At 40.5% G+C, this 25693-nt stretch overlaps 2 protein-coding genes across 21 annotated transcripts in view; one reads left to right on the top strand and one right to left on the bottom strand.

Annotated features, from left to right (window-relative positions):
- The window catches only part of REXO5 (RNA exonuclease 5), a 37923-nt gene extending 23989 nt beyond the window's left edge, over positions 1–13934 (top strand). For 2 of the 3 annotated variants that reach the window (XM_047838258.1, XM_047838259.1), the window contains exons 14-20: positions 5210–5314; positions 5795–5932; positions 8542–8634; positions 9267–9483; positions 9714–9901; positions 10876–10994; positions 13671–13934. In XM_047838258.1, the coding sequence (XP_047694214.1) occupies positions 5210–5314; positions 5795–5932; positions 8542–8634; positions 9267–9483; positions 9714–9901; positions 10876–10994; positions 13671–13752 (942 nt within the window). In that variant the 3' untranslated portion in view covers positions 13753–13934. The remainder of the gene's footprint in view (positions 1–5209; positions 5315–5794; positions 5933–8541; positions 8635–9266; positions 9484–9713; positions 9902–10875; positions 10995–13670) is intronic. The other variant, XM_047838260.1, reaches the window with a different exon arrangement.
- Positions 13935–16642: 2708 nt separating this feature from the next.
- DCUN1D3 (defective in cullin neddylation 1 domain containing 3) overlaps positions 16643–25693 on the bottom strand; it is a 41694-nt gene continuing 32643 nt past the window's right edge. For 17 of the 18 annotated variants that reach the window (XM_047838276.1, XM_047838282.1, XM_047838275.1 and 14 more), the window contains one exon: positions 16643–24362. In XM_047838276.1, the coding sequence (XP_047694232.1) occupies positions 23879–24362 (484 nt within the window). In that variant the 3' untranslated portion in view covers positions 16643–23878. The remainder of the gene's footprint in view (positions 24363–25693) is intronic. The other variant, XR_007147743.1, reaches the window with a different exon arrangement.

Below are 25693 nucleotides of genomic sequence, written 5' to 3'. Positions count from 1 at the left end.
TCTACTACTCAACATACAAGAACCTTACAATTGTATATTTGCATTTTCCCCTCCTGGCATGATGCTGTTGTTGTCATCATTCATTTTACTTCTACATGTTATTATTTTACTTTAAATAGTTATTTTTATTTATGCTTAATGTTTGTTTATTTTTGAGAGAGAGTACAAGCAAGGAAGGGGCAGAGAGAGAGGGAGACACAGAATCTGAAGCAAGCTCTAGGCGCTGACCTGTCAGCACAGAGCCCGATGCAGGGCTCAAACTCAACAAGCCATGAGATTGTGACCTGAGCTGAAGTTGGACACTTAACCGACTAAGCCACCCAGGTGCCCCTAAATAGTTATTTTTTAAAGGGATTTTAATTTTTTGAGAAACTCCTATAAGTGTTCACTCACCATAGTGGTTGCGGCATTTTACACTCCTGCCAACAGAGTTCATAAGAGTTCCAACTTTTCCACAGCTCTGCCAAGACTTTTACTTTTTTTATTAGTAGCCATCCTAATGGGTATGAGGTGATAGCTCATTGTATCTTATAATTAGTGATGTTGAACATTTTTTCTTTTGTCACTTGTATATAATCTTCTAAGAAATGTCTATTGAAGTCCCATTTAAAAAAAATTTTTTTTAACATTTATTTATTTTTGGGAGATGGAGAAAGAGCATGAGTGGGGGAGTAGCAGAGAGAGAAGGAGACACAGAATCTGAAGCAGGCTCCATGCTCCAAGCTGTCCGCACAGGGCCTGATGGCGGGGCTCAACCTCACAGACCGCGAGATCATGACCTGAGCTGAAGTAGGACACCTAACCGACTGAGCCATCCAGGTGCCCCTGAAGTCCCAGTTTTTAATTGTTTTTTTTTTTGTTGTTGTTAATATTTTAGGATTTTTTTTTTAATGTTTATTTATATTTGAGAGAGAGAGAGCATGAGTGGTAGAGGGGCAGAGAGACAGAGACAATCTGAAGCAGGCTCCAGGCTGTGAGTTGTCAGCATAGAGCCTGATGTGGGGCTCGAACTCACAAGCCGTAAGATCATGACCTGAGCTGAAGTCGGATGCTCAACCAACTGAACCACCCAGGTGCCCCTACGTGTGCGCGTGCATGTGTGTATGTGTATATATATATGCATATATATATATATATATACATATACATATATACATATATATGTGTGTGTGTGTGTGTGTGTGTGTATATATATATATATATATATATATATATATATCCAATATGTTTACTTCCCCATCAGATACATGATTCGCAAACATTTTCTCATTCCATAGGTTGCCTTTTCACTCTGCTGATTGTGTGTTTTAAGGAACTAAGTAGTCCCATTTGTCTATTTTTGCTTTTGTGGCCTGTGCTTTTGATGTTATACCCAGGAAATCATTGACAAATCCATTATTATGAAACTTTCCTCTATGTTTTCTTCTAGGGGTTTTATAGTTCTGGACCTTACCTTTGGGTGTTTAATCCATTTTAAGTTAATTTTTATAGATGGTGTAAGGCAAGGTTCCAACTTCCCTCCTTAGCATGTGGATATCCAGTTTTCCCAGTACCATTTTGTTAGACTATATACTTTTGTCAAAGATCATTTGACCATATACTCAAGGTTTTACTTCTGAATTCTATTCTGTTCCATTGTTCTAGATGTCTGTCTTTATGCCAGTGCCATATCCCTCTTTTCCTCTCTACTGTCTTCCTTTGTTTCCTTTGTGATTTTTTTTTGTAGTGACATATTTTGATATCTTTATCATTTCCTTTTGTGTATATTCTATAAATATTTTGTTTATAGTTATTACAACTACCTAAAACATCTTAAAGCTTAATTTCAGTTGCATACAAAAACTCTACTTTTATAAGCTCCACTCTCCCCATTTTATGTTATTGATGTTATAAATTGCACCTTTATGTAAAAGATGTAGCATAGGGAATATAGCCAATGATATTGTATTAGCATTGTACAGTGATAAATGTAGTGAGTGTAGCATAATGTATAGAGATGTTGAATCACTTATGTTGTACACCTGAAATTAATGTAACATTGTATGTCAGCTATATTCAAATTAAAAAATTAAAATAAAAAAACAGGAAAAGTTACCAATAAATTAGAGTTTGAAAATGATTAAGTGAATGCATTTAATAATTAGTCAATCACATCTCTATAGATTATATATTCATTAACATAGGAATAGTTATTTTTTCATGTTTTTGTCACTTAAATTTTGAATAAGAATTAAAAGTGAATTGATACACCAAGATTACCGTAATAGAGGTTACTGTATTTGACCACGTGTTTGCCTTTACTGGAAACTTTGTTTTCATGTGGCGTCTTGTTGCTGTCTAATGTTCTTCCATCATGAAGGACTCCCTTTAGCCTTTCCTGCAGATCAGGGCTAGTTGTAATGAATTCTGTCAGCTTTTTTTTTTTTTTTTCCCTCCATTTTTTTTTTTTTCCAACTTTTTTTTTTTTTTTTCTTTTTTTGGGACAGAGAGAGACAGAGCATGAATGGGGGAGGGGCCGAGAGAGAGGGAGACACAGAATCGGAAACAGGCTCCAGGCTCCGAGCCATCAGCCCAGAGCCTGACGCGGGGCTCGAACTCACGGACTGCGAGATCGTGACCTGGCTGATGTCGGTCGCTTAACCGACTGCGCCACCCAGGCGCCCCTTTCCCTCCATTTTTGAAGCAGAGTCCTGCTGGCTGCAGTATTCTTGATTTTTTTTTCTTTAGCACTTTGAATATATCACACCACTCTGCTGGCCTGCAAGATTTCTGCTGAAAAATCCACCGATAATCTTAAGGAAGTTCCCTCCTATGCAAGGAGTTGCTTTTCTTTTGATGTTCTCAAGATTCTGTCTTTGATTTTTACTTCTGACAGTTTGATTGTAATATGTCTTTGTGTGTGTTTCTTTAGATTTATTAGATTTATCCTGGTTGGAGTTCTTTGAGCTTTTTGAATTTCAAGGTCCATTTCTTTTTTTCAGATTTGGGAAGTTTTCAGCCATTGTTACTTCAAATAAGCTCTCTGTCCCTTTCTCTCTTCTTCCAGGACTCCATTGTATGTACATTGGTCTTCTGGATATTGTCCCATCTTAGGATCTGTTTGTTTCTTTTTTTTTTACTCTGACTTGATGATTTCAAATGATCTGTCTTTACATTTGTTAATTCATTCTTCTGCCTAATCAAGACTGATGTTGTACTCCTTTAGTGAATTTTTCAATTCACTTACTGTGTTTCCAGCTCCAGGATTTCATTCATTTTTTATGGCTGCTCTTTGTTGATATTCTCATACTGTTCATGCATCATTTTGCTGATTTCCATTAGTTGTCTGTGTTGTTCTCTTTTAGTTCATTCTGTGTTTCTTTAGGTTTAGTTTCTAGAATTTTATTTTGTTCATTTGGGCCATTTCCCCCTATTTTTTGTATGCCTTGTGATCTTCTTTGTTGAGATCTAACCATTTGGAAAAGAACCAACTATCTCTGCCATCATATGGCTTGGCATCGTGGAGCAGAAGACTTTCGGTAAATAGCCTAGCTAGAGGTTCCAGGACCTCTCAAACCAATTTGAGGATGTGTCTTCTCGGAGCTTATGTGAGTACTTTTAGTTATCTCAGATTCCCTAAGGAGCTTGTCTGTTTCTTCTCAATGCTCATAATCTCTTACCCCCTTTGGCATCTGCCTATGAAACTGTGGCTCTAATGTGCTATGGTGATTGCATTTGCTTTCACTGGCTTCCAAACAAGGCTGCCAGTCCTAGTCCTGTTAGTTCTCTACGTCAGGTGAGACAGAAACTAGTCCCTCAGCGACCCTAGACTAGTCATAAAATTGGATGCAGAGTCCACTCTTATTTCCATCCAGTGGGAGGATCTCCAGTGGATCCTTCCTAGGATGGGGAGGAACATAGGTAGGCACATAAAACTGCATATTTTCCTTTCCCTTTTGCTGAAACCCCTGGGTTTTTTTGTTGGTCTTGGTGCTGTTGCTTCTCAACTGGTTTCTAGAGTTCTTGCAAAGGTATTCTGGTCTCTTTGTTATTGTTAATTTGTTGTCTTTGTGGAAGAATGAGGGCCTGAAGCTTCCTACTTGATGACCTTACTGACATCACTCCTTTTCAGGAATTTCTAAACAATGCTGCCAGTGCCATCAGTGCTTTGAGTCAAGTGAGACAGAAACTAGTCCCTGAGGCAGCCTCAAGACAAGCCAAAATGTTGAATCTCCCAGTGTGGGGAGGTTTCCTCTGAGTTGTACTGTGCTAGGTTGGATGGGAGGAGGGGTATGAATGAGCATGCAAAACACCACAAATTTTCTTACTCCTTTCCATAGAATCCTTTCTTGATTTTATGTTGGTCTAAATGCTGTGTCTTCTCAACTGGTTTCTCACAGAATACACAAAAGTATTCTGGCCTATATTGCTAACTTGGTGTTTGTGGGAGAGTAAGGGCCTGAAGCTTCCTTGTATTGCACTTTGCTGATGCCTCTCTCTCTCTCTCTCTCTCTCTCTCTCTCTTTTTTTTAAGTGCTTATTTTGAGGATGATACTGTGCTGGAAAGAATAAGGAGTTTATAATACTCTTGGGAGAGGGTGGCATTAGTCTTACTATCTTTCTGCCAGGATCCTTAATTTCCTCCCTTATTTCCTTCTTTCCTTTCACTGCAGTGTCTCTAAGGAGGTATTACCTCTTCTCTATGGAGCTTATCTTCCCCAAAAGCATTTCTCTGAGGCTGCCAAGCTTCTTCCCTTTAGTCAAGTGTTGTGAAATATCAAATTCGTGACATGTGTTCATTATTTTGGCTTTCAGTTGTGCTTTTTCTTTTCGGGGGTGATTTTGTTTGTACTTCATCTAAGACTTCCATGCCTCTTGATTTCTTTCCAGTCTTTTAAGTCTCCTCTCCTTGCTGTCTTTACTCACAGGCTTTAACAGTATGAAATGGTGGGAGCTCTGTTGGGATTTAACTTATTTCTTAGAGATAATTTGGTTATAGTAGTCTCTTTTTCTTAGTAATCCTAAAGGCATGAATCCTGTGTGATGTTAATCATTCTCTTTACTGTTTTCTAGAAAGTTGTATAGGGTCACCATTTTCTTCTAGACCTTAAAGTCAGCCCCATATTGCTTTTTAATATGGGTAAAAAAGGCAACCTTGTTCATATTATTGTGGCTCACTTCTAGGAGCCACTAGGTTCCTGCCTCATCCAGGCTTTGCTGTTCTCTGCAGGTTCTTGAGCAGGCCAGAGTGGAAATCCCTCTGTTTCCCTTCAGCATCGTCCAGTTCTCTTTTGAACCTTTTTCATACAAACTCACTGAGGAGATGAACAAGAGGGTAAGTAAATGAGTTGTGCTAGATGATTTACTTAATGAGTTATAATCTCTCTGCATAAAGGAAAGTAATGCATACTTTATTATGTTTGCTCTATATTTCTCCATTTTCTTTGTATTAATATTTTGGAAAACACATTTTTATAAAAATGGGAATCAGACTGTGTATACTATCATGCAGCTTTACTTTTTCATTTAAGTGTATCATGTACATCTTTTCATGTCAGTACACAATCTTTGTTTTTAACGGCTGTATAGTATTCAATTTGTATACCTGTTCTTTTCATCATTTGTGCTTTATAAATTTTTGCTATTCCAAATAGGGTGGTCATGAAATCCTTGTATACAAATCTTTGTGCATTTGGCAAGTGTATTGAGAAATTTCTTGAATCAGAGTTATCCCATGTTTTGACCCACGATTTTTTTAGATTTGATTTAATTCTCTTACCACATTCACCTCCTTGCTGTATTGTTTTTCTTATAGATGAGGAGCAAGTGGACAGAGATGTCAACTGTTTATGCTGGGCCATTTAGCAAAAATTGCAACCTCAGGGCTGTGAAGAAGCTTTTTAAGAGCTTTGGCCCAGTCCGGTCAATGTCTCTTGTTCTTGAAACCCATCAGGTAATGAAACAGGAAAACTTAGATTTTCACCTTTGGATTAGTGTTGGAAATTCAGATGTCTACTGGGGCCATTCAGGTAACAAATATTACTGATGTGAGCTTGATTGTCGCCAACTGGAGTATGAGTCATGCTCTGTTTGATGAAGCAGTTCTTGACCCACAAGGATGTGTACCTAGTATTGCCAACCCTCTGATTTTTTTGTTTTGAGAATCAAGAAATCTACCATCTTCCATGGGGCACCTGGGTGGCTCAATAGGTTAAGCATGACTTCAGCGCAGGTCACAATCTTGTGGTCCGTGAGTTCAAGCCCCACATCGGGGTCTGTGCTGACAGCTCAGAGCCTGGAGCCTGCTTCAGATTATTCTGTGTCTCCCTCTGTCTCTGCCCCTCTCCCACTCACATTCTATGTCTCTCAAAAATAAAACATTAAAAATTTTTTTAATAAAAAAAATCTATCTTACAAAGTGATCTAAGTACAGAATCCTAGATATTTAAAATGTGCTTTTTCCTAATCTTTTATTAATGTCTTTCCTATACCTAAAAATATAAATAGAAATATCCCCCGGAAAGATGAACCTAAGGGATAAAAAGGATATGTCAAGGGACTGTAATTTCTTGCTAGAAGTCTTGATTTTTGTTTCTTTTTGGTAAAATCTACATAAAATTTGCCTTTTTAGCTGTTTTGAAATGTACAGTTCTGTTACTAAGTACAGTAGTACCTCCTTATCCACAGTCCAGAAGCACTTGATCTTCTTCCTAACATATGTATCGTCAGAATATCAGTAGTAACCTAACACTACCTCACAATGCCTGTGGAAGTCATTCACCTCACTTCATCTTAACCAGTAGGCATTTTATTGTCTCACGTCATAAGAAGGATAAATACAGTAGAGTATTTTGAGACAGAGACCACATTCACATAACATTATTACAGTATATTGTTATATTTTATTATTGTTGTTTTAATGTTTTACTGTGCTTTTGTAAGTTAAACTGTATCACAGATATTTATGTGTAGAAAAAGACATAGTATATACAGGGGTTCAGTACTATCTCTGGTTTCAGGCATCTACTGGGGGTTTTGGAATGTATCTAGAACTTTTTCATCACTCTGAACTGAAACTCTGTGCCCATTAAACAAGAATTCCAGTCCTTCTCCCCAAGACATGGTAACCATTATTGTGCTGTTTTTATGAATTTGACTAGTCTGTTATACGTCACATAAGTGTACTCATACAGTACTTGTCCTTTTGTTTCTGGCTTATTTCACTTAGCATGATGTCTTCAAGGTTCATCCATGTAGCATGTTTCAGAATCTCATTCCTTCCAAAGCTAAATAATATTCCATTGTATGGATGTACTACATTTTGTTAATCCATTCATCTGTTGATGGACATCTGGATGGTTTCCTTTTTTTGGCTACTCTGAATAATGTTTGAGCATGGATGTACAAATACCTATTTAAGTCTCTGTTTTTAATTCTTGTGGGTATATACCCAAAATTGACAATTCTATGTGTAATTTTTTGAGGAACTGCCATACTGGTTTCCCCGGTGGCTCCACCATTTTACATTCCCTGAGTACCAAGGGTTCCAGTTTCTCCATATTCCAGCTGACACTTATTTTTTCTGTCTCCCTTTTGCATTTCTATCTCTCTTTTATATGTCTTCTTTGGAGAAATACCTATTATCTATTCAAGTCCTTTTGCCCATTTTAATTGGGTTGATATTTTATTATTGAGTTTTATCAGTTTATGTATTTTAGATATGCTTTTTTTTTTTGAGAGAGAGAGAACAATTGCAAGCAGGGTGAGGGGCAGAGGGACAGAGAGAATCTTAAGCAAGCTCCATGCTCAGTACAGAGGACGCAGGGATCGATCCCATGACCCTGGAATCATGATCTGAGCCCAAATCAAGAGTTGGATGCCAAACTGAGGGAGCTACCCAGGCGCCCCTAGATATGAAGTCTACACTAGATACGTGATTTCCAAATATTTTCTCCCATTCTTAGGGTTGCTTTCTGACATTGTTGATAGTGTCCTTTGATGTACTTCTTAATTCTGATAAAGTCCAATTGTTTTATTTTCTTTTGCCAAATTAGTATCATGAAGCTTTTCTCTGGGAGCACTTTAATCTCCATGATGATGCTATACCTCAATCATTAAGCAGAAAAGCAGTCAATCTGAAGATGCAGCCTATCCAGTGGAAGCACTTAACCTCCCCAAGCTTATAAGAAAGGTGCCTGTGTGAAATTAAGCTAACGAGACAAAATTAGTCTCTGTGACTTGCAATGAAGACTTTAGTGGTTCATAATACATAATATGAAAAGCAAGTTGGGTACTAAAGATTTATTAGTGCTTTGCTGATACCACCCAGGAAGAGAAGGCTTCAATTTAAAATGACTAATAAAGGTTACTTATTGTCTGAGAAATCACTTAACGAACCTTGGTGATTTTACCTAAAGGTGATTTGCGATCACCGTCTAGCCCAGCACAGCAAAGAGAACATTTATTCTGATGGCTCTGGCCAGTAGTTTACGGCCCTTTCCCAGTCCCTTCTTTAATAGTTTGAGCCTAGAAAGCAAAGATAAAATCTTGTTTTTTCTGCAGCCACATCTGTGTATTCAGTATGAAGTTCTGGAAGCTGCCCAGCTGGCCATAGAATCCTTGGATGGCATTCTGGTAGAAAGTACCTGCATCAAGGTAGGGTAGTCAGAGAAAGCAAAAAGCAGCACCCTTCAATCAGCCCTGACCTAGCATGACCTGTATTTACAGTACCCTAGTGTATAACACCACCTTGAGAAATGCCCTCAAGAGGCCCAACAAACACAAGACTTTGTGTTATGGAAAGCCTTCAGCCAAGCCCAGCATTCTTCTAGCAGTGACCGTAAAACATGACAGCTTTTGTTCTTGTCATAATCAGCCTGGGCTACATTGGGGTCTTCCTTGTACTCTTTATCACTACTTAGACCTCAAAAGGCTTATTCTGGATGTTTTTCCATAGCTGCCCTTTCCTTTAACTTTTAAAGAGATCAAATGGTGTCTTTAAGTTTCTTATGCAAATAATTTCATTGGGGTAGAAATCAGGTAATTCATTTCCATTGCAGGGTGTTTGGGGGAGGAGGAAAGGGAGGAGAGTATGTTTACACAAAAACATTTTCATTTATGTATTATTTATCTAATACAGAAGTCTCTACCATAGTCCTCTGCAGCATTTATCATTAACCTCTTTATATAGATAAGGAAACTGCAGAATTAAGTTACCTGCTAGTATATAATAGGCCTCGAAGTTGAAGTAGTGACTTGCTACCACTAATACCATCTTCCTTGGTTAGGTGCAGAGGCCTGTGACGGAGCTCACTCTTGACTCTAGCACTCTTGTGAAGGAGCTAGAACAAGATTCTGAGAACCGAGGTACTATATACCTGTCTGGAGTGAACCAAACCTTTAAAGAACACCTATTGCAGCAGTCCAACATCTTTCTTGGCCTGGAAGCTGTGATCTTGCCTAAAGATCTTAAAAGTGGAAAGCAAAAAAAATACTGTTTCCTGAGTAAGTCTAAACTACGCAATGTAATCTTGGGGTAATGAGATTAGGGATGGTGATAATGTCAGGTCAGAAAAGGTAAATGTTCACCAAATAAGCCCTCCTAGGGGACTGGACCAGGTCAGCAGCTGATTCTGCCCTCTCCTGGCTCTGGCAAGCTCCAACCTGGATGGGTACCATGGGGACCAGGCTTTTTAAAGGCCCTTAGTGACAGAAGGGGGTATTCTTGCTTTCAGAATTCAAAACTTTTGGCAGTGCCCAGAGGGCTCTCAACATTCTCAAAGGCAAGGACTGGAAGCTGAAAGGCAGGCATGCCTTAACCCCCAGGCATCTCCATGCTTGGCTCAGGGGCATACCTCCTGAATCAAGAAGGACCCCAGGGGTTCGTGTCATACCTCCCCCTTCAGAGCAGCAGGCCTTACAGGTGAGTGAGTGAGTGAGTGAATCCTGGGGTCAGAGGGGAAAGGTAGCGGTCTTGGTTCACTGTCTCTAGGCATTGATTGGCCTTCTGATGTTTACGGAAGTTAGGAGTCCAGCTCAAGTGACACTTAAAGCCTTTGAGCTTTTTTTTTTCCTTCCCTGGCACTAGTTTTATTTCATTCTCCAGCTTCTTCCAGACCTAAACACATTTTTCTTCAAAATGTCTTACACTTTTGCCTCCTCCATACCTGCTAAAATCAGGCTTTTAATCCTCCAGATGGCTCTCAAGGTACTTTGAGGGCCTGCTAACATAGGAGGAGGTTAAAGAGCTGGGCACGTCTTTAGTAATTCAAGGCTTTTCTCAAAGTGTAGTTACATATACAAGATGATTTTTAGTGGTCATAGATGGACTTTTTATCCCCCCACTTATATATTAAGATCTTGTTTTTCTAACACTAAAGTATACACGGCAATCACACTGAACCTGTGACTTCTAGATAAATTATTTCAATGAGGTGAGGGAACAAACTGACTCACTGTTAAAGAAAAATATTAGAGGGATACACAAGCAGAAGGGTGAAGATAGAAGGTGAATGGCTGAAGTTTGGGGAACTCTATCCTAGTCTAATCTCCCACACTTAAAAAATAGAGGCCAGAGCTGGTGAGTGACTTTCCCAGGTCACAAAGATACTTCATGACAGGAGCCAGACTCCTTAGTCTGGGCCTCTCATTAGTGAGGTGGTTCCCCAAAGTCAGGGCCCTGGAAGACCCACACAGAATACTCCTACTAAACTGACCTGTGGACTAGGGATGCAGGGATGGACAAAGAACCCTTAAGTATGGGCTTTAGCTTCATATAGAGGCTTTCTGTAGAGCCTTTCCTGGGACCCCACAGTTCAAACCCTGAAAAGTTGCAGCCTCTCCACAGGTGAGCATAGGGTACTCTGGCTGAGTGTTAACACATGACTTTTATTGTAGGTTCTGAAGGTGGACCACCCAAAGATAGCAGCCTGGCGCTGGGGCCGGAAAATAGGAAAGCTCTACCACAGCCTGAGCCCGGGCACTCTCTGCCTCATCCTATTGCCAGGAACCAAGAGGTAAGGACTGAAGGGTTGTCCCTTCATGATTCTGGCTCCTGGACTTCAGCCGTTGGCCTTTTGTTGATGTTCTCTTTATCCATTTTACATGTATATGTCCTACAATTACTGTTTTTAGTCCCACAAGGAGATAGCTCATCCCAGTTTAAAGCCAGAGGTCTTAGGGCCTGCAGCCTCTATAGGACAGGAGGCATCTGCCTAACCCCACTTGAGTAAAAAGTCAAAAAATTCTAGGGAAAGGCCTAGACCAGATATGATCTTTCTCACATTTCAGGTGTTCCTGCCTTCTACCATCTCCCTCTTTGCCAAAGAGAGCCTGTTTTGCTGATTCTAAGCCTGAGGAATAATGGACCAGAACTCTGGGTCCAGTCCCAGCTCTCCTGACAGGTGGTCAAGCCACTTTCCCATTCTGGGTCTCAATTTCCCTTTGGTAAAATGAGAGATTTGGAGATCAGTGTTTTTCAAGCCTTCCAACTATAAAACCTTTTCGTTAAAAGAAAAATTGCTGTTAAATCCTAATGCTAAAGATAGGCAGTTCTAGAATGAGTGAGTGGGTAGTTGGATGAGCATATATATTGGGGAAGGGGGCAAGGGGGGCTGTAGCTCTTTTGAGCAGTTTGAAAATCACTAGATTGTATTTACTTCTGAAAAATTTCCTTAAAATTTTGACATTCTAGGATTCTTTTCCAGCCCCAAGGTCCCAGATGGCAGAACATAAATGCCTCAGGCATTAAAAAACATGGGATCAGACATTAATTTCCTGTCATAAAATTCTTGTAACATGCATCTTAGGGCCACTAGTGAGATGGGCTACCTTCTGGGCAGCTTGAGAGGAACAGAAGCTGCCATTAAGTCTTTACATTAAAAAAAAAAAAAAAATCTTAGACTGATATACTTTAAACAGACTTTTGTGGAGGTTAACAGCACAAGGTGACCATAAGTTGCCAAAAAATCTTTTTGGTTAAGAGCAGAGACTCTGAAGAACAGACTGACTTGCCCTGAGATAGTTTGTCAGAGCCAGTATGTGGAGGTGGGGGCAGAGTAAGGGTCTTCTGTTCTAGGTAGAATTCTTAGATTCTCCATTGTGTATGTAAACTAAGCTAAGAATAGGCCAAAGCTTTCTCCTTCCAGAAGTGGCCAGGATATTATTCTACAGTGGATGAGAGCTTGAGGAAGGGATCATTGTGGTCAGGGAGCAAAAAAGGCTTAGGTTCTAAGGCAAAAGGTCCTAAGACACATCTAACAAGTCAGGAAAAAACTCTGGAAATAGCAAAAAGCCTACAGTAAGGAAACCTGATGTTACTTCTTTCTTTTAAAAGTTACATGTTAAGGGAGTGCCTGGCTGGCTTAGTCCAGTCCGTACAGCATGTGACTCTTGATCTAGGATCAGGAGTTCAACCCCCACACGTGGAGCCTAATTAAAATAAAAAAAAATTCTTAAGTTACATCTTGATTTCTACAGCCATGTTGAGCATGCATTTCCTTAAACTATAAGCTTGCTCTGTGACTAAGTTCTCTGGGCCTTGTTTTGGCAACTGTCTCCATGATCCCAATGCCCTGGGAAAGGGTTAAAAGCACAGGAAGAAGGAGTAGCAGAGAATGTAGGCTTCCTCATGCATGGAGCCTGACTCAACTCTTAATCCTTGTATTTCCAGTAGATGCTAAAATGAAGATTTTAAATATTGCATTATTTGCCATAATTCATCAAACCCTTAATGTCAGACACTGTGCTAAATGCTTACATGTGTTTTCAGTTGAGGTTGTTGAGTGCTCATTTAACAAGTGGAGAAAATGGTTCAGGTTAAGCAACTTGCTGAAGGCCACACAACTAACTAATAAGTACAGTTTACAATTTGAACCCTGATGGCCTGACTCCAGAGCCACTCTCCAGCACTCAAAGCTCCAGTCTTCCATGCCCAAAAGGCTAGTGCTTGTTAGCATAAGTTCAGACATCAGGTAGTGACAGATTCTGTGTTTGTTTTTGCTCATTTCCACCTGATTTGCCTTGGATAGCTCCTCAGCCCTCCAACCCAATTCTTTGAATATTCACTACAAGGTGGCAGGGAACTAAAATGTTGACTCCTAAATTCTAAACTGTACCAAGTGTTTTACAATATGCATTATTTTGTCACTCAACTTGTTGAGCGAGTTTTTAGGTCTATGAGCCTGGTTCTTTCTGAAAAGTGGACGTAACAATTGTACCTGCATCAGTACCTACGTTAGGTACAGCAGCTCTTTTGAGGATTAAATGAGAATGCATATAGTGCTTAAAATAATGCTTGGTACATGGTGAATGATCTGTATGATATATGAGGAAATGATGTATTTTATCAATCATTGTCTAAAGTCCTCACAAAAGCCCTGTGAGATCCTAATTTAAGTATTTAATGGTTTTATAGTTGAAGACAATAGCCTCAGTTTGAGGTTATTCACCTTTTGTTGAGATGTGCCTCACATCTGTTAAATGGCAGAGCTGAATTGATTCTAGGCCTCTGGGACTGGTCAGTATTCTTTCTGTTGAATCATTTTCAGTAGGCAGCTTTCCATAAACTGTCTCCCTGCTTGTCCTCTGCCCCATACATATATCCAAAATAACTTACCACCTCTTACCTATGAGTCTGCAACCATTCTTTCAACCCTGTGGATTAGAAACCTATCTTCACTCATTTGTTGCAGCACTCATGGATCATTCTCTGGCCTAGGACTGATGGGAATAAAAGATGAAGAGGAAAGCACCACCCCAAAAATATGTTCGTGAGTCTGACCATCATTTTCCATGTGCCATTTATCAACCTTTGTGGACAGTGGCAGAGAATGTGGTCAGGCTGCAGCCTCTCTGTCCAGCAGACAAACTTTTGTGGAAATGGTATACTACCTAAGAAGTTTAGTCCTAACGTTTATATGGCATGTACAAATTTTCAATAAATGCCTACAATTCAAGCATTCCTGATCTTAAGATGGGGTGAGGGAAGGAAACCAGTTTGTACTTTTCTTTGTGTCAGTGGAAATTGTAGTACATGCTCATCCTAGGTAGCACTCCTATTAAATGGTAATATGTAGGTAAGGAAACCAGGAAAAGGGACTTCAGTATGGAGAAAATTCAGCCCTTAATGCAGGTTGTCAAAGTTATACTATCTATGAAGCAAATTTCTCTAAGGCACACTTTTCTCATTGACAGCTGTTAAAAAACTGAAGGGAAAAGAGACTGAACTGAAAATCTGGCAGACCCTCCCCCCCCCAACACAAGAGAGGAAGACTAAGCTTTTTACCAACACTGGAAGCACCCTTCCAATTCCATTTTTAGGAATGCTTCCTTCCCTTCAGTGAGACTGCAGTGTCACCCTTCACCAATAGGTGGCCCCATCACACCAGATCTTCCCCTTACAACTGGAAGCTTCAATTTCAGTAAAAGCTACTGCTCTTCTTTTTTATCACCTCCTAAAATATTAACATTCTGTGTTGGAAAGGACATGCGTACAGGCACACACAACTCCAAAACAGAGATACTTAGCTGCCCTCTAGAAAAGATGAACTAATCCAGTATACAGTATGTATCACACCAAAACCCTTATAAATTGTTTCATAGATGGGGACCCAGCAATTCCACTTCTGTAGGAATATCCTATCATAATAGGATAGTTTCACATAAACACGTACGGAGCAGATATCACAGAGTGAGCACAGTGGAATTCTTGGTAGCTATTAAGTGGAAGTGGACCTCTGGATACAGACTGACTCTGAATCCTAGCTTTCCTACATATTGTATGAACTTGAATAACATTTCTGTGTTTGGGACAGTAATGGTACATACCTACCTTATGGGATTTTTGTGAAGATGTGATTATGTATTCCCAATATATGTTGTAGGAAATATAGAGGGTTACTGAATAGTGTGTGTAGTTTGTAGAAAAAGGTACACCAAGACATGCCTAAGTTTGGAACAAAACCTGGAAGACTGTATGCCAAATGTGAACAGTGTTTTTCTCTTACTAGTGAGATTGGAAGATTAGGTTTTACCAATTGCTTTTTTGTGTTTGGTTTTAAATCACCATATATTACTTTCACAACAACAATACTTAAATTACCTCTCAAGGTTGGGCATATAAGGCAGTGTTTAATCCTTTAACTTCTGTTAAGAGCTGGCCCTCTGTAAAAGTTGGGAACCAGGAGCCAGAACTTAAGAGCTTTGATTTAGGATGGAGACACAACACTTAAAGCTCCCTTGTAAAGAGGAAAACTCTCCAGGTGTACTGTGAGGCCCTGAGACCATCTTGAAGTTAACAATGCTTCTGGATTCTTTCTCCACCTCCAGCTGAGCTCCAAAGCCATAGGAGCTTAACTGCTGTTTACTTTTTGAGACTCCAGTCCTGAGACAAATTAAGTGTCTGCCTTTGGATATGGACAGACCTCTGCTTCTGGGCAAGCCACTTAATCTCATCTGAGTAGAGTTCCACAGCTTATAAAATGAGGCCATATCTTTTTAAGGATTATTGTGAAAATTCAAAGATCCAGCTTGTGGAAAATGACAGAATAGTGGGCTATATATAACTTTCCCTCTCTGAGCCTCAGTTACCTCACCTTTAAAATGGGGACCTTAGTACCTAACATAATAAGGTTGTTATGAGGATTAAATTAGGGAAAACCCACATTAAGTCTTCAATAAATGACATGTTACTGAGAAACATTTTCCAAGTGTGGGATCACAGAACAGATGAGGCTCCATGTGCCAAGAGCACTGCCTTTGCTCCTAGGAATAGCCAAGATCATTTCCTTCTCCTGGATGGGAGGTTTCCCAGTGGGCCCCCAACTCCAGAACTCGGCAGAGTTGGGCCTAGACCATAAGGTCTCTGAGGCCTCAAGTCTGCACACTCTGTTCTTTCAGCTGATGCTCCCACCTTTTGGAAGCCAAAGCTGCCAACTTGGCCTCTTGCAAAACACACATTCCATTCATAAGTGCATTTGTGCATTTTTCCTCCCACACCCTTCTAGGCAGCCAATGCAGAGCTGCCAAGGCAGCTGCTAGAGAAGCAGCTTCTCGTTTGTGGGGGAAAAAAGCAAGTCCCAAGAGTTTTTACAGAACTCTTGGTTTAGGCTTTGAACATATTACCCCCAAATTTCTAACCTCCTCACCCATAGAATTATTCAGGACACTTAGCCATGTGCAATTTCCTTTTGTCCCCCTTTTTGTAAAAAACCTCTTCCCTATTATAAAGAGGACCAATTAACGGCAACTTGGAAAATCCAGAAAAGTTAGTCACATCTGTTCCCACCACTTAGAGTCAACAACTGCCCCTATTTTAGTCTATCATACTTTTTCCATTATTTAAAAGCAGAGATTTTAACAGCTGCATAATATTCCAACATGTTGATATGTGCCATAATTTCTAAAACTGCCCCCTATTGTTGACACTGAAGTTGTTCCCAACTAATGCTACCAATTATATCCTTGCACAACATCTTTGACAGATAATATTTCTTGAGGAAACATTCCTAGAAGTGAAATTATTGGGTTAAAGAGTACGGACACTTAAGGTTTTTTTTTTTTAATTCCATATAAGCTTTTACCTTGTGTTTACTAACATGGATTTGTTTCAAATCTTGCCAGTTTGATAGATTAAAATAAAAATTAAAAAAAAAAAACTTTTCAGTACAGCTTTAATTTCTATTTATTTGAATATACTGTAGATTCACATCTATTTTTTTCAGAAGTTTTTTGGCCAGTTGTTTTTCTTTAAGGTCTCCCTATGGATTAAGTACAGTGTCCCATTGGTTTATTATTGTAAAAATGTTTCTACTTTTTAAAGATAGTTTTAGAAGTCTTTTATGATTTGTTCTATTTGCTCTTGTATTTAGAAAGTCTTCTTGATTCAGAGATTAATAGCCACTGACAAGTGTGTGTGTGTGTGTATATTTTTAAATAATTTAATTTTTACACTTTTATTCTTCCTGTAATTTATTTTGGCATGTGACAACTTTTCCCCAAATATTTAGATTTTACCCATTTATCTATCTCTACTTACCCAATCACGGAGGATGTGTCCTTTACTATGTAAGGCCATGTATGCAAGAGCCTGTGTCACTGTTTTCTTCTGTCTTTTCTTACAAAAGGTGCCTTACCATTTTGTAGCTCTATATTTTAACATACTAGCAATTTCAGCAGCACCACCCCAGATAAACACAGGGCCATGGAGAGTCCCCATCAGCATGGATTATACAACACTACAGTCAGATGCTTTGTTGTTGACTGCACTGCTGCCATATTTCACTAGGACTTTTTCAGCACCCCTAAGGCAAGAGAATCAAGGTTGGAACATTACATAGGAAGAATATTAAGCCCAGATAAGAGCCTTATGGCTTTCAAAAGACAGGGCCTCCTGAGAAGTCATAGCAAAGGAAAGGAAATGGGAGAAGTTGGGCTGGCTCCCTTACCTTTCCTTTCCAGGCAGACTAACCCTTTTGAGCCTAGATCAAAACCCAGAGCTAAGAGAGGACTTCTAGAGGCAACCCAGCCATGTGCTTTTGGCAACTGGATTTGAGAAGAGAGAAGAGGCCAGTGCTAGGGTGACTCTTCTGTACGTCTCTGGACCCTTAGCACTACCTTCTGTTGTATCTCTCTTGCTACAAACTGTACATTCTATATGCAGAGTTAAGCTCATCTCTGGTGTGAAGAAGTTGCTTGCCCCTCATCAAAAAATAAATTGGATTTTAGCCCTATATTATCTATACAGCTGTATAGCACCATAACAACACTTTGAAAAGCTCCAGGCTCTATATAAGCACCCAAATCAGTATCTTTCACTGTGTAATTCTCCAAACCTCTGTTTGTTAAGGCCCTGGCTGGGCTCAATACCTCAGAAAGGCCAAAGCACAGCAGACACAAGCCCAAGAGCCAATTGGGGAATAAGTACATGTTTTGGAGATGCACTTTAGTGAGGGGAAAAAAGTCACCACTCCTCCCCTAGGTTTCCTTCCAGCCTCCATCTGATGCTAACCTTGGTAATAAGGGTAAGAGAAGAAAAAAAATTCCAGTTCATTGAGGAAACCCTATAACCCTGTCCCTAGCTAGAGGATGTAGCCATGACTCCCAAATCCTTTCCAACTGAAAGGAAAAACAAAAGCACATCTAGTCCCACCACTGTACTTACTTATTTTTAGGAGATACCAACATGAGGCTGGAAGTCTTTAGGAAGGTCATTAGGGCCTCCATCAAAGAAGTGAGTAAGATGGCTGGCCAATAGCTTTCCTGAATACAAACAATAACAAGACAGAAAATACAATGAAAGGAAGCTAAGGGTCATAACTGGTCTACCATAATCAGACTTCTAGGATGTATGAGCCAAAGAGAGCCATCAGGGATCATGTTAGTCTAAGCACTCCCATCCCCCCACCCCCCAATTTGGCACAGAGGGACGTTAAGCCCCCAGGAGGGGTAGTGACTTGTCAAAGGTCATGTGTGATCATGCCAACCCCCCCATCTCCTCTTCTCTGGATTCCTTGCCATTACTCACCTGACATCCTTTTGGAAACCTTAAACTTACGTGATTTAGGTGCTTTTTATAAAGACTCTTTTAAATCCTAACACTCTGATGGAAATAGTCTCTTGAGTTTACAGATGAGTATAAGGAAACTCAGAATTTCACTAACTTGCCAAAGGTCACACAGCAGTGGCACTTGACAGTTTCAGCTGGTCTCCTTTGCCTTAATCACTGCCAACCTGATGTAGGAGCCATCCATTAGCACAGTGCTCACATTCACTTTTTGTTCCTCATGGGAATCCAAATCAGTTGTTCTGGTAAGACTATTTAAGTAGTGGCCCTCTGAGGACTCATTTGCCTTTTGCCTACAAGTATTATGACCCAAAGGCCTTTAAGTTTGTGAGTGGGAAGTCAACATCCATGTTTGAAGTCTGAGGATCCTGTACCATCTGGATTATTTTCCAAAGCATAGAAACTGCTATCCAATATCACGTTGGAAGAGGCTCCTGGTGGGTAAATCTTGCCCCAGAATTAAGTCACTGGTTTTGTTTTGTTTTGTTTTTTTCTCTCTCACAATTGTCAACAGTCAAGTAAACAAATTTATTAAATCCAACAGCAGGTAACCTTTCAAATAAAAAAACAAAAACATCAAAAGAAAAATGTAGACAAAGACCAAAACGTGTGTAACAAGTTAAAAATATTCAAGGGGCCATTTGGAGAGTGCAACAGTGCAGAGAATACAAACAAAAGTATTGACCTTTGTCAACAAGTTTGTACAACCTCAAGAAACAGACAGACTGGTCACAAACCAAGAGGAATCCACAAAGGTGGAGGGTCACATGAGTAGTGGACTCATCACCTCAGTGGGTTAAGGCAGGGTATCTGTAGGACCAATTCATCCAAGCCCCATTTGCCTATTGCTTCAAATTCCCCCTTTGAAACCTAGAATTATATTCATTAGTGCAACAGGTAAGAGGAGTTTATTACAGATTCGGGGCTGGGGACCAGAGTCAGAGGGAAGACACTTCCCCCAGAATAAATGGCAGGGGTGGGGGGGGTGGGGGGGGGAGGTGTGCTTCTGTTGAATGGCTTCCTTTGGCATTATCCAAGATTATATTGAAAGAAGGGAAGGTGCATGGTGGAAAAAGGTATCTATGAAAGCAGGCTTAGTTTCCAAGAGGAATAGGGAGGATGTGATGCCGCAGTACCTGACGGTTACTCAAAGCTATATAAATCATCTTGGCGTCTGCAACCAGTGCTCAAGTCTGTCTTTCAGTAAGAAAAAACACCTGCAGATCCTCACTAAAACACGGCCCCCAGTCCAGATTAAACTGGATATATGCTATAATTACAGCTTATAGGAATAAATTCTGAAAGGGGTGAGTGGGAACCACCCTATAAGATTCAAAAACCAGATTATGGAGTAATATGGAGTAAGTTGAGGATCAATGTGAATGTCCTCAAGTGAGTCTCAACATACTGTATTAATAACTTTTAATAGTCCTTTCTAAACAAGATACTGCTAGAGCCCACCACTGAAGACCTTTGTCAGTTGCCAAGATGTTCAGGTCATCACTAATCAAACATTAGAGACACAAGAAAAAGGCGAAAGCAGGCAGCTAAAACAAAACAAACCTAGCAGCATCTTCTCTCCAGCCCTTATAATTGCATAATTGGGTCTACTTCTGGGCTTCACTACACTCAAGACTTAACTTTAAATGGGGCAAACCAAAGTCCTAAATATGGATATTTTGGTTCTTCAACTTTTAGACCCAAGTCCTTATCCCAGTAATTTCCCACTATTGTTTAATGCAATTTGGCATAGTGTAGAGTATTTGAGGCCATCACACGAACTATGGAGTCCCACATCCTACAGGCTCCAGCAATGAGGGCTGAATTTGGCATCAGCCTCTGGGAAATCAAGACTGTTTCAAAGACTGATTAAATACTTTGTGGCTTAATCCCTTCTTCCTAAGAAGGCTAGTTTGTGCCTTCCTTAGGAAAGTTTTAATGTCAAAAACACTGCCCTGTACATTTTCAGTTGGATTTCTTTGGGCCTGTGGGCTTGGTTGAAATTGGGATCTTTACCCAGCTCTAATACTTCTTATCGGAAGGGTAGACATGGTGTCTGGGACCTATCTCACATCTCACAGATGTGAGCACATCTGGCACAGATGAGGAAATACTGTTGAGGCAACCAGCTGAAGCACAGCAAAGTCATTACAATAGGTGGGGTTAATGATACATTCAAATATGGCAGGGATGGGGGAAGAGCATTTCAATGAAGCAACACTTCATCTCATACAGCTTTCTAATCACTAACCACAAACTCAGCCATTTGCTGAAAACCAAGAATTTCCCAATACGTATTCAATGTATTGTAGTTACCCTCAAATATTTGCCTATTTTCAAAATTGCATCCATATCCTGCCCCTCTTCACACCACCCTGGTGTTACATTGTTAAAGTGAAGAGTGCACTGGCTTACCTGAGGGGCACGCATTTGGCCTCTTCCACACAATTACTGCTCACCCATTAAACAGAAAACCTGTTTCTAGGTTAAAAGGACCAGAGACCTTTCACTTCCCAGAAATGACTACAAATCCTACATACACACCCATCTTCGATCCCTTTGCAAAATTGCTTTTCCTGTAGTCAAACATTGGCGCAGAGCTACTGTGGAAGCTTGAATTCCTTGCATCATGAAGTCAAACCTGGAAGGACCCTTTAAGTCCTTCCCTAACGGCTCCCTTTTCTGGTTTCTCATTTGCATTTCTGTAACAAATACATCATTAAAAATATAACCAAAAATAATTTCTTTACTGGCCCTTTTCTGGGGGGGTGGGGAGGCTGAATAGTTAATTTACAAAATCCAGCCAGTCTAGTACACCTCATGCATGGAATGCTACCTTGTAGGCTGGGAAAGGAATCCAGTTTCTCCAGAGTCCTCAGGATCCTCAGTGCCTCCCTCTTTTGTGCACTTCTCTCCATATACCCTTGTCATCTAAGAAGAGAGCCTTACCGGACTAGGAGAAGCAGCCTGCCTTTCTCCCTTTTCAACCTTGACCCAGTCCAGAATCAGGAAAAACTAGAGGTCGCAGACTGGCTGGATAAAAAGGCATTCCCCCTTTAAGACCTCAGTCTGGGCACCCTGACTACAGTTGAGCCCACAAAACCCAATGGGCCCCTAAAAACTCTCTTTATTCAAGGAACTTGTGTCTTAGGCTAGAACAAAAGCCAGACATCTGGCCTGAGACCCTCTTCAGCTTTCCAGCAGTACTGCTAACTTGCTGTGGCTGATTTGAAAGTTTCCCTTCTAGTCCTCTAGAAGAAGCAACTGTAAGGTTTAGGGGCTTTAAAAAAAAAAAAAAAATCAACCCCCCAAGTACATTTCCTAGGTCACTGTCAATCTTAGAAAACATCGATCGCAGAAACTCTTTAAATAATCCTCTTTGGAAAGATGGGAGCCTGGAGCCATAGGCTACTAATAAAGGAACTCAAAATAAGCAAATTCTGCCCAGGCTGAGAAACATACCTGGGAGGCAGATGGGAGTAGTTAGGGAAGAAAACTCCAAAAGTTTAATAGACAAACTCTCATTATCTCAAGAGTATAAATATTTTAAAAGTTTTTATTCAAAAGATTCCCTTTTCAATCTATTCCAAAGTGTTGGAAGCTGAACTATACAAGTTCCTGCCACCCACCCTTCCAGTACAGTTTTTTGAGGCCGTTTTTTTAAATGGAAAAATAACAAGAGGACCCTCTACTGAAACTGGGTAGGACCAGAGTCAGCTCCCGTGTGGCAGTATGGCCAAAGCAGACCTTATGGAGCGAGCACGTAAAGGAGTCTGGGGAACTGGCCCTCCCTCGTATGAGGAAAGGGCTGAGAAAATTCATCTTCTCTTTAGTGAAAATGGTCCAAATTCAGATTCAAAAGCCTCCATTTATGACATTCCCTGGCACTCTTCTTATGCTTTATATATTGAAGGCAGCTCCCTCTTTTATGGCCAGTTTTAGCAGGCAAAGAAATAAAGGAATATAGATACATATATGTGTATATATATATTTTATATAGGTAAAATATATACATATCTTATATATGTATATATACATATTTGGGGGTAGGGAAAAAGAGAGGAGGGTCATGTAAACCTAAACAGTTATCACATTACCCCAAATGAGCTTGACATTAACAAAGAAGGTAATAAATAACTCCTGGGGATTAAGTGACAACATGGGTGCAGCAAGAAGGGAAAGGGCACAAGTTTAACTATTAAATACACTTCTATATTTGTTTGGCAGAGTTCAGGCCAGTCCCAGGCTTCTGCACTTGCCAGACAAGTAAGCTGATGATAATCAAAAAAAAAAATTAAAAAAAAAAAAAAAATTCAAGCAGAGCTCCATACCACAGTTTTCCTTCAAGTCAGTTGGCCAGCAGGCACAGTTTTCCGACCACCAGGAACAGAAACTTTGGCTCCAAGGCAAATGAAAAAAAAAAAAAAAAAAAAAAAAAGGTATTTTCACCTACAACATGAAAATACAGAAAATTCATCAAAAAAAAAAAAAAACTATCAAAGTCTACTTCCAGCAAAACTGAGGTAGCACTGCTTTCTCTGCATTCAATGCTTAAGTGGTTCTCAGTACAATGTGGTATAAAAAAAACTGCTCACTTGACTGACAGGTGCAGCATGTTGATGGATAAATGCAACATGAAATGAAATAGGTCAAAGAAGGAATGAGCAAGAAGTGAAGAAAAGGGGTTCGGATAAATTAGCTTAAAAGGGGGTTGTCACCAGACTACAAATGCTCTTGGCTGGCCTTGGCTCTCCAAGAGCTTTAAATCGCCTGGGAATTAATGCAATATGGTTAACAGTTAACACTGCTATTCAATTCTGTGTAAATCTTTTAAAATAATTATTATAACCTAAATCCAACCATGTAAACAGCACTACACACAGTACAGACCTGCCCTGAAAAACAGAATATGCAAAACTGAGATCTGGCACTGTATCATCGTGTAATGTTAATTCAACCTAACCATCCCATTCCCCCCTCCCTGCTCTATACCCTCCCCCACAAAAAAAAAAAAAAAAATCTAATTTGTGCAAGAAATGGCAGGCTTATTCTAGCTGAAGGCTTCAAAAAAAAGATACACAACATGTAGCCAGGTTCAAATATTTTGGGGGAACCCCCCCAAAAAAAGAAATAACCAAAATAACCAAAAAGTGAAGAAAGTGCCTAAAACATGATACAGCATTTTAGAGCCCTTTCAGATACAAGGCAGAGAAAGGTGTAAAGTAGAAAATATCTGGATCTTCAGTAATTTCCAGAAAGGTCCAATCCCTCAGTTGGCTACAGAGCAGCAGGCAGATCCTTGCTGCGGCTGCTGCTGCTGCTCCTGGGATAGAGCCACTAAGTCTGCTCCTCGGGACACAAGCCCTCGGGCCCTGAGCTGAGTGCACCTCTCCCTTCCCCTTCTCTTTTCCTTCGCTCCATTTCCCACTCCACAAAGGTATCGAAGAGACTTGGCCAGGCCTCATCTTCACTGTAGTTGCTGAGGTCTGGGCCAATCACCTGAGTGAAGTTAAGGAACATGTTCCAAGTGTCCCGGGAGATGCCCTTGATCCCCGAGGGGTTCTCCGTTAGGAAGTTTAGCCATTGGTCCAATACCGGAGGATTGTTCTGGGTAAAGACTAGTTTCCACAGGGCAATGGCTATTTCCCGGTGCAGTGACCGCTGCCCTTCTTCAGAGTCCAGGCCAAACTGAAATGTAAACCGGTAGAGATCCTTGAATTTATCCTCTTGTTTGGCTTCTGTTAAGAGGCTAGGGAACCGTGCACAGATCCCATCAATGCTGTCTGCACTTATTGCTTTGCAGCCATCAAAAAACTCCTTCCTGCAACAGGAAGGAAGAGGCACAATTAATAATTGTAAACACTATCATCTGCTGAGAGGCAATATAGCATAGTAATTAAGAGCATGGCTTTGAGTCTGGATGGCCTGGATTTGAATTCCAGCTCCTCCACTAATTAAATTAGTCCTATTTCTTCATCTGTCAAATGGTGAGATTACCACCTAACTTCTAGGGGTTTGGTGAGGATTAAACAAGTTAATACGTGTCAACTGCATCTAACAGTGCCTAGCACATGGTAGACAGCTAATAGTGGCTCATTCATTCACTTACTCATCTTTCCAAAGATGAAACTCAAGGCTCCTGCTCAATTTCCCATTTGGCAGTAGTAATTAAGCTGCAGACTCCCCTCCCAGACAGGAAGTCTTCCTGCTTTCCTTTTGATTCTCCATGGGTTGTTTGTTTTCAGAATATTTTTGGTGACTCCCAAGGGAGATTTTTGGAGTCAAAGATTCTGGATAAACCTAGGTAACTCTGCCACCAGAGGCCAAAGTTCTGTTATTAAAAAATGAAAACTGGGGCGCCTGGGTGGTTCAGTTGGTTAAGCGTCCGACTTCAGCTCAGGTCACAATCTTGCGGTTTGTGAGTTCGAGCCCCATGTTGGGCTCTGTTCTGACAGCTCGGAGGCTGAAGCCTGCTTTGGATTCTGTGTCTCCTTCTATCTCTGCCCCTCCCCAGCTTGTACTGTCTCTTTCTATCAAAAATAAAATAAATGTAAAAAAGAAACAAAAAAACAAAAAACTGTGGGGGTGCCTGGGTGGCTCAGTCGGTTAAGTGTCCAACTTCGGCTCAGGTCATGATCTCATGGTTCATGGGTTGGAGTCCCATGTCGGGCTCTGTGCTGACAGCTCAGAGCCTGGTGCCTGCTTTGGATTCTGTGTGTGTGTGTGTGTGTGTGTGTGTGTGTGTGTGTGTGCACGTGCGTGCCCCTCCCCTGCTCATGCACACTCTCTCTCTCAAAAATAAACATTAAAAAAAAAAAAAAAAACCACGAAAACTGAATATGTATTTTTAATATCTATGTAGCATTTTTAGGTTCCAACAAGGTTTCTCACTGATCATCTTCTCAGAGATTGCTGTATCAGCTAAAGATATAAGGCATCTAAAGTCTGTCGGGTAATCTACGCAGGGGCTGGAAAATGGGGGGTGGAGGTGGGGGGGGTCTCAAAGTCACTTCTTGTTTATAACCCAGTGCTCTGGAAACCACACCTTGAGGTGACCCTGCCCCTCCGTCCCCACAAACAACCTCTACAGGGACGTATGACCATGGAGATGTGCACAACTACTGCTTGGTCACGGGGGCCCGCTGTCCTTTT

Source organism: Prionailurus viverrinus, chromosome E3, assembly GCF_022837055.1.
Source record: "Prionailurus viverrinus isolate Anna chromosome E3, UM_Priviv_1.0, whole genome shotgun sequence".
NCBI classification, from domain to species: Eukaryota; Metazoa; Chordata; class Mammalia; order Carnivora; family Felidae; genus Prionailurus; species Prionailurus viverrinus.
The sequence above is the reverse complement of the archived record's forward strand: the minus strand, read 5'-3'. Positions and strand labels throughout refer to the sequence as shown.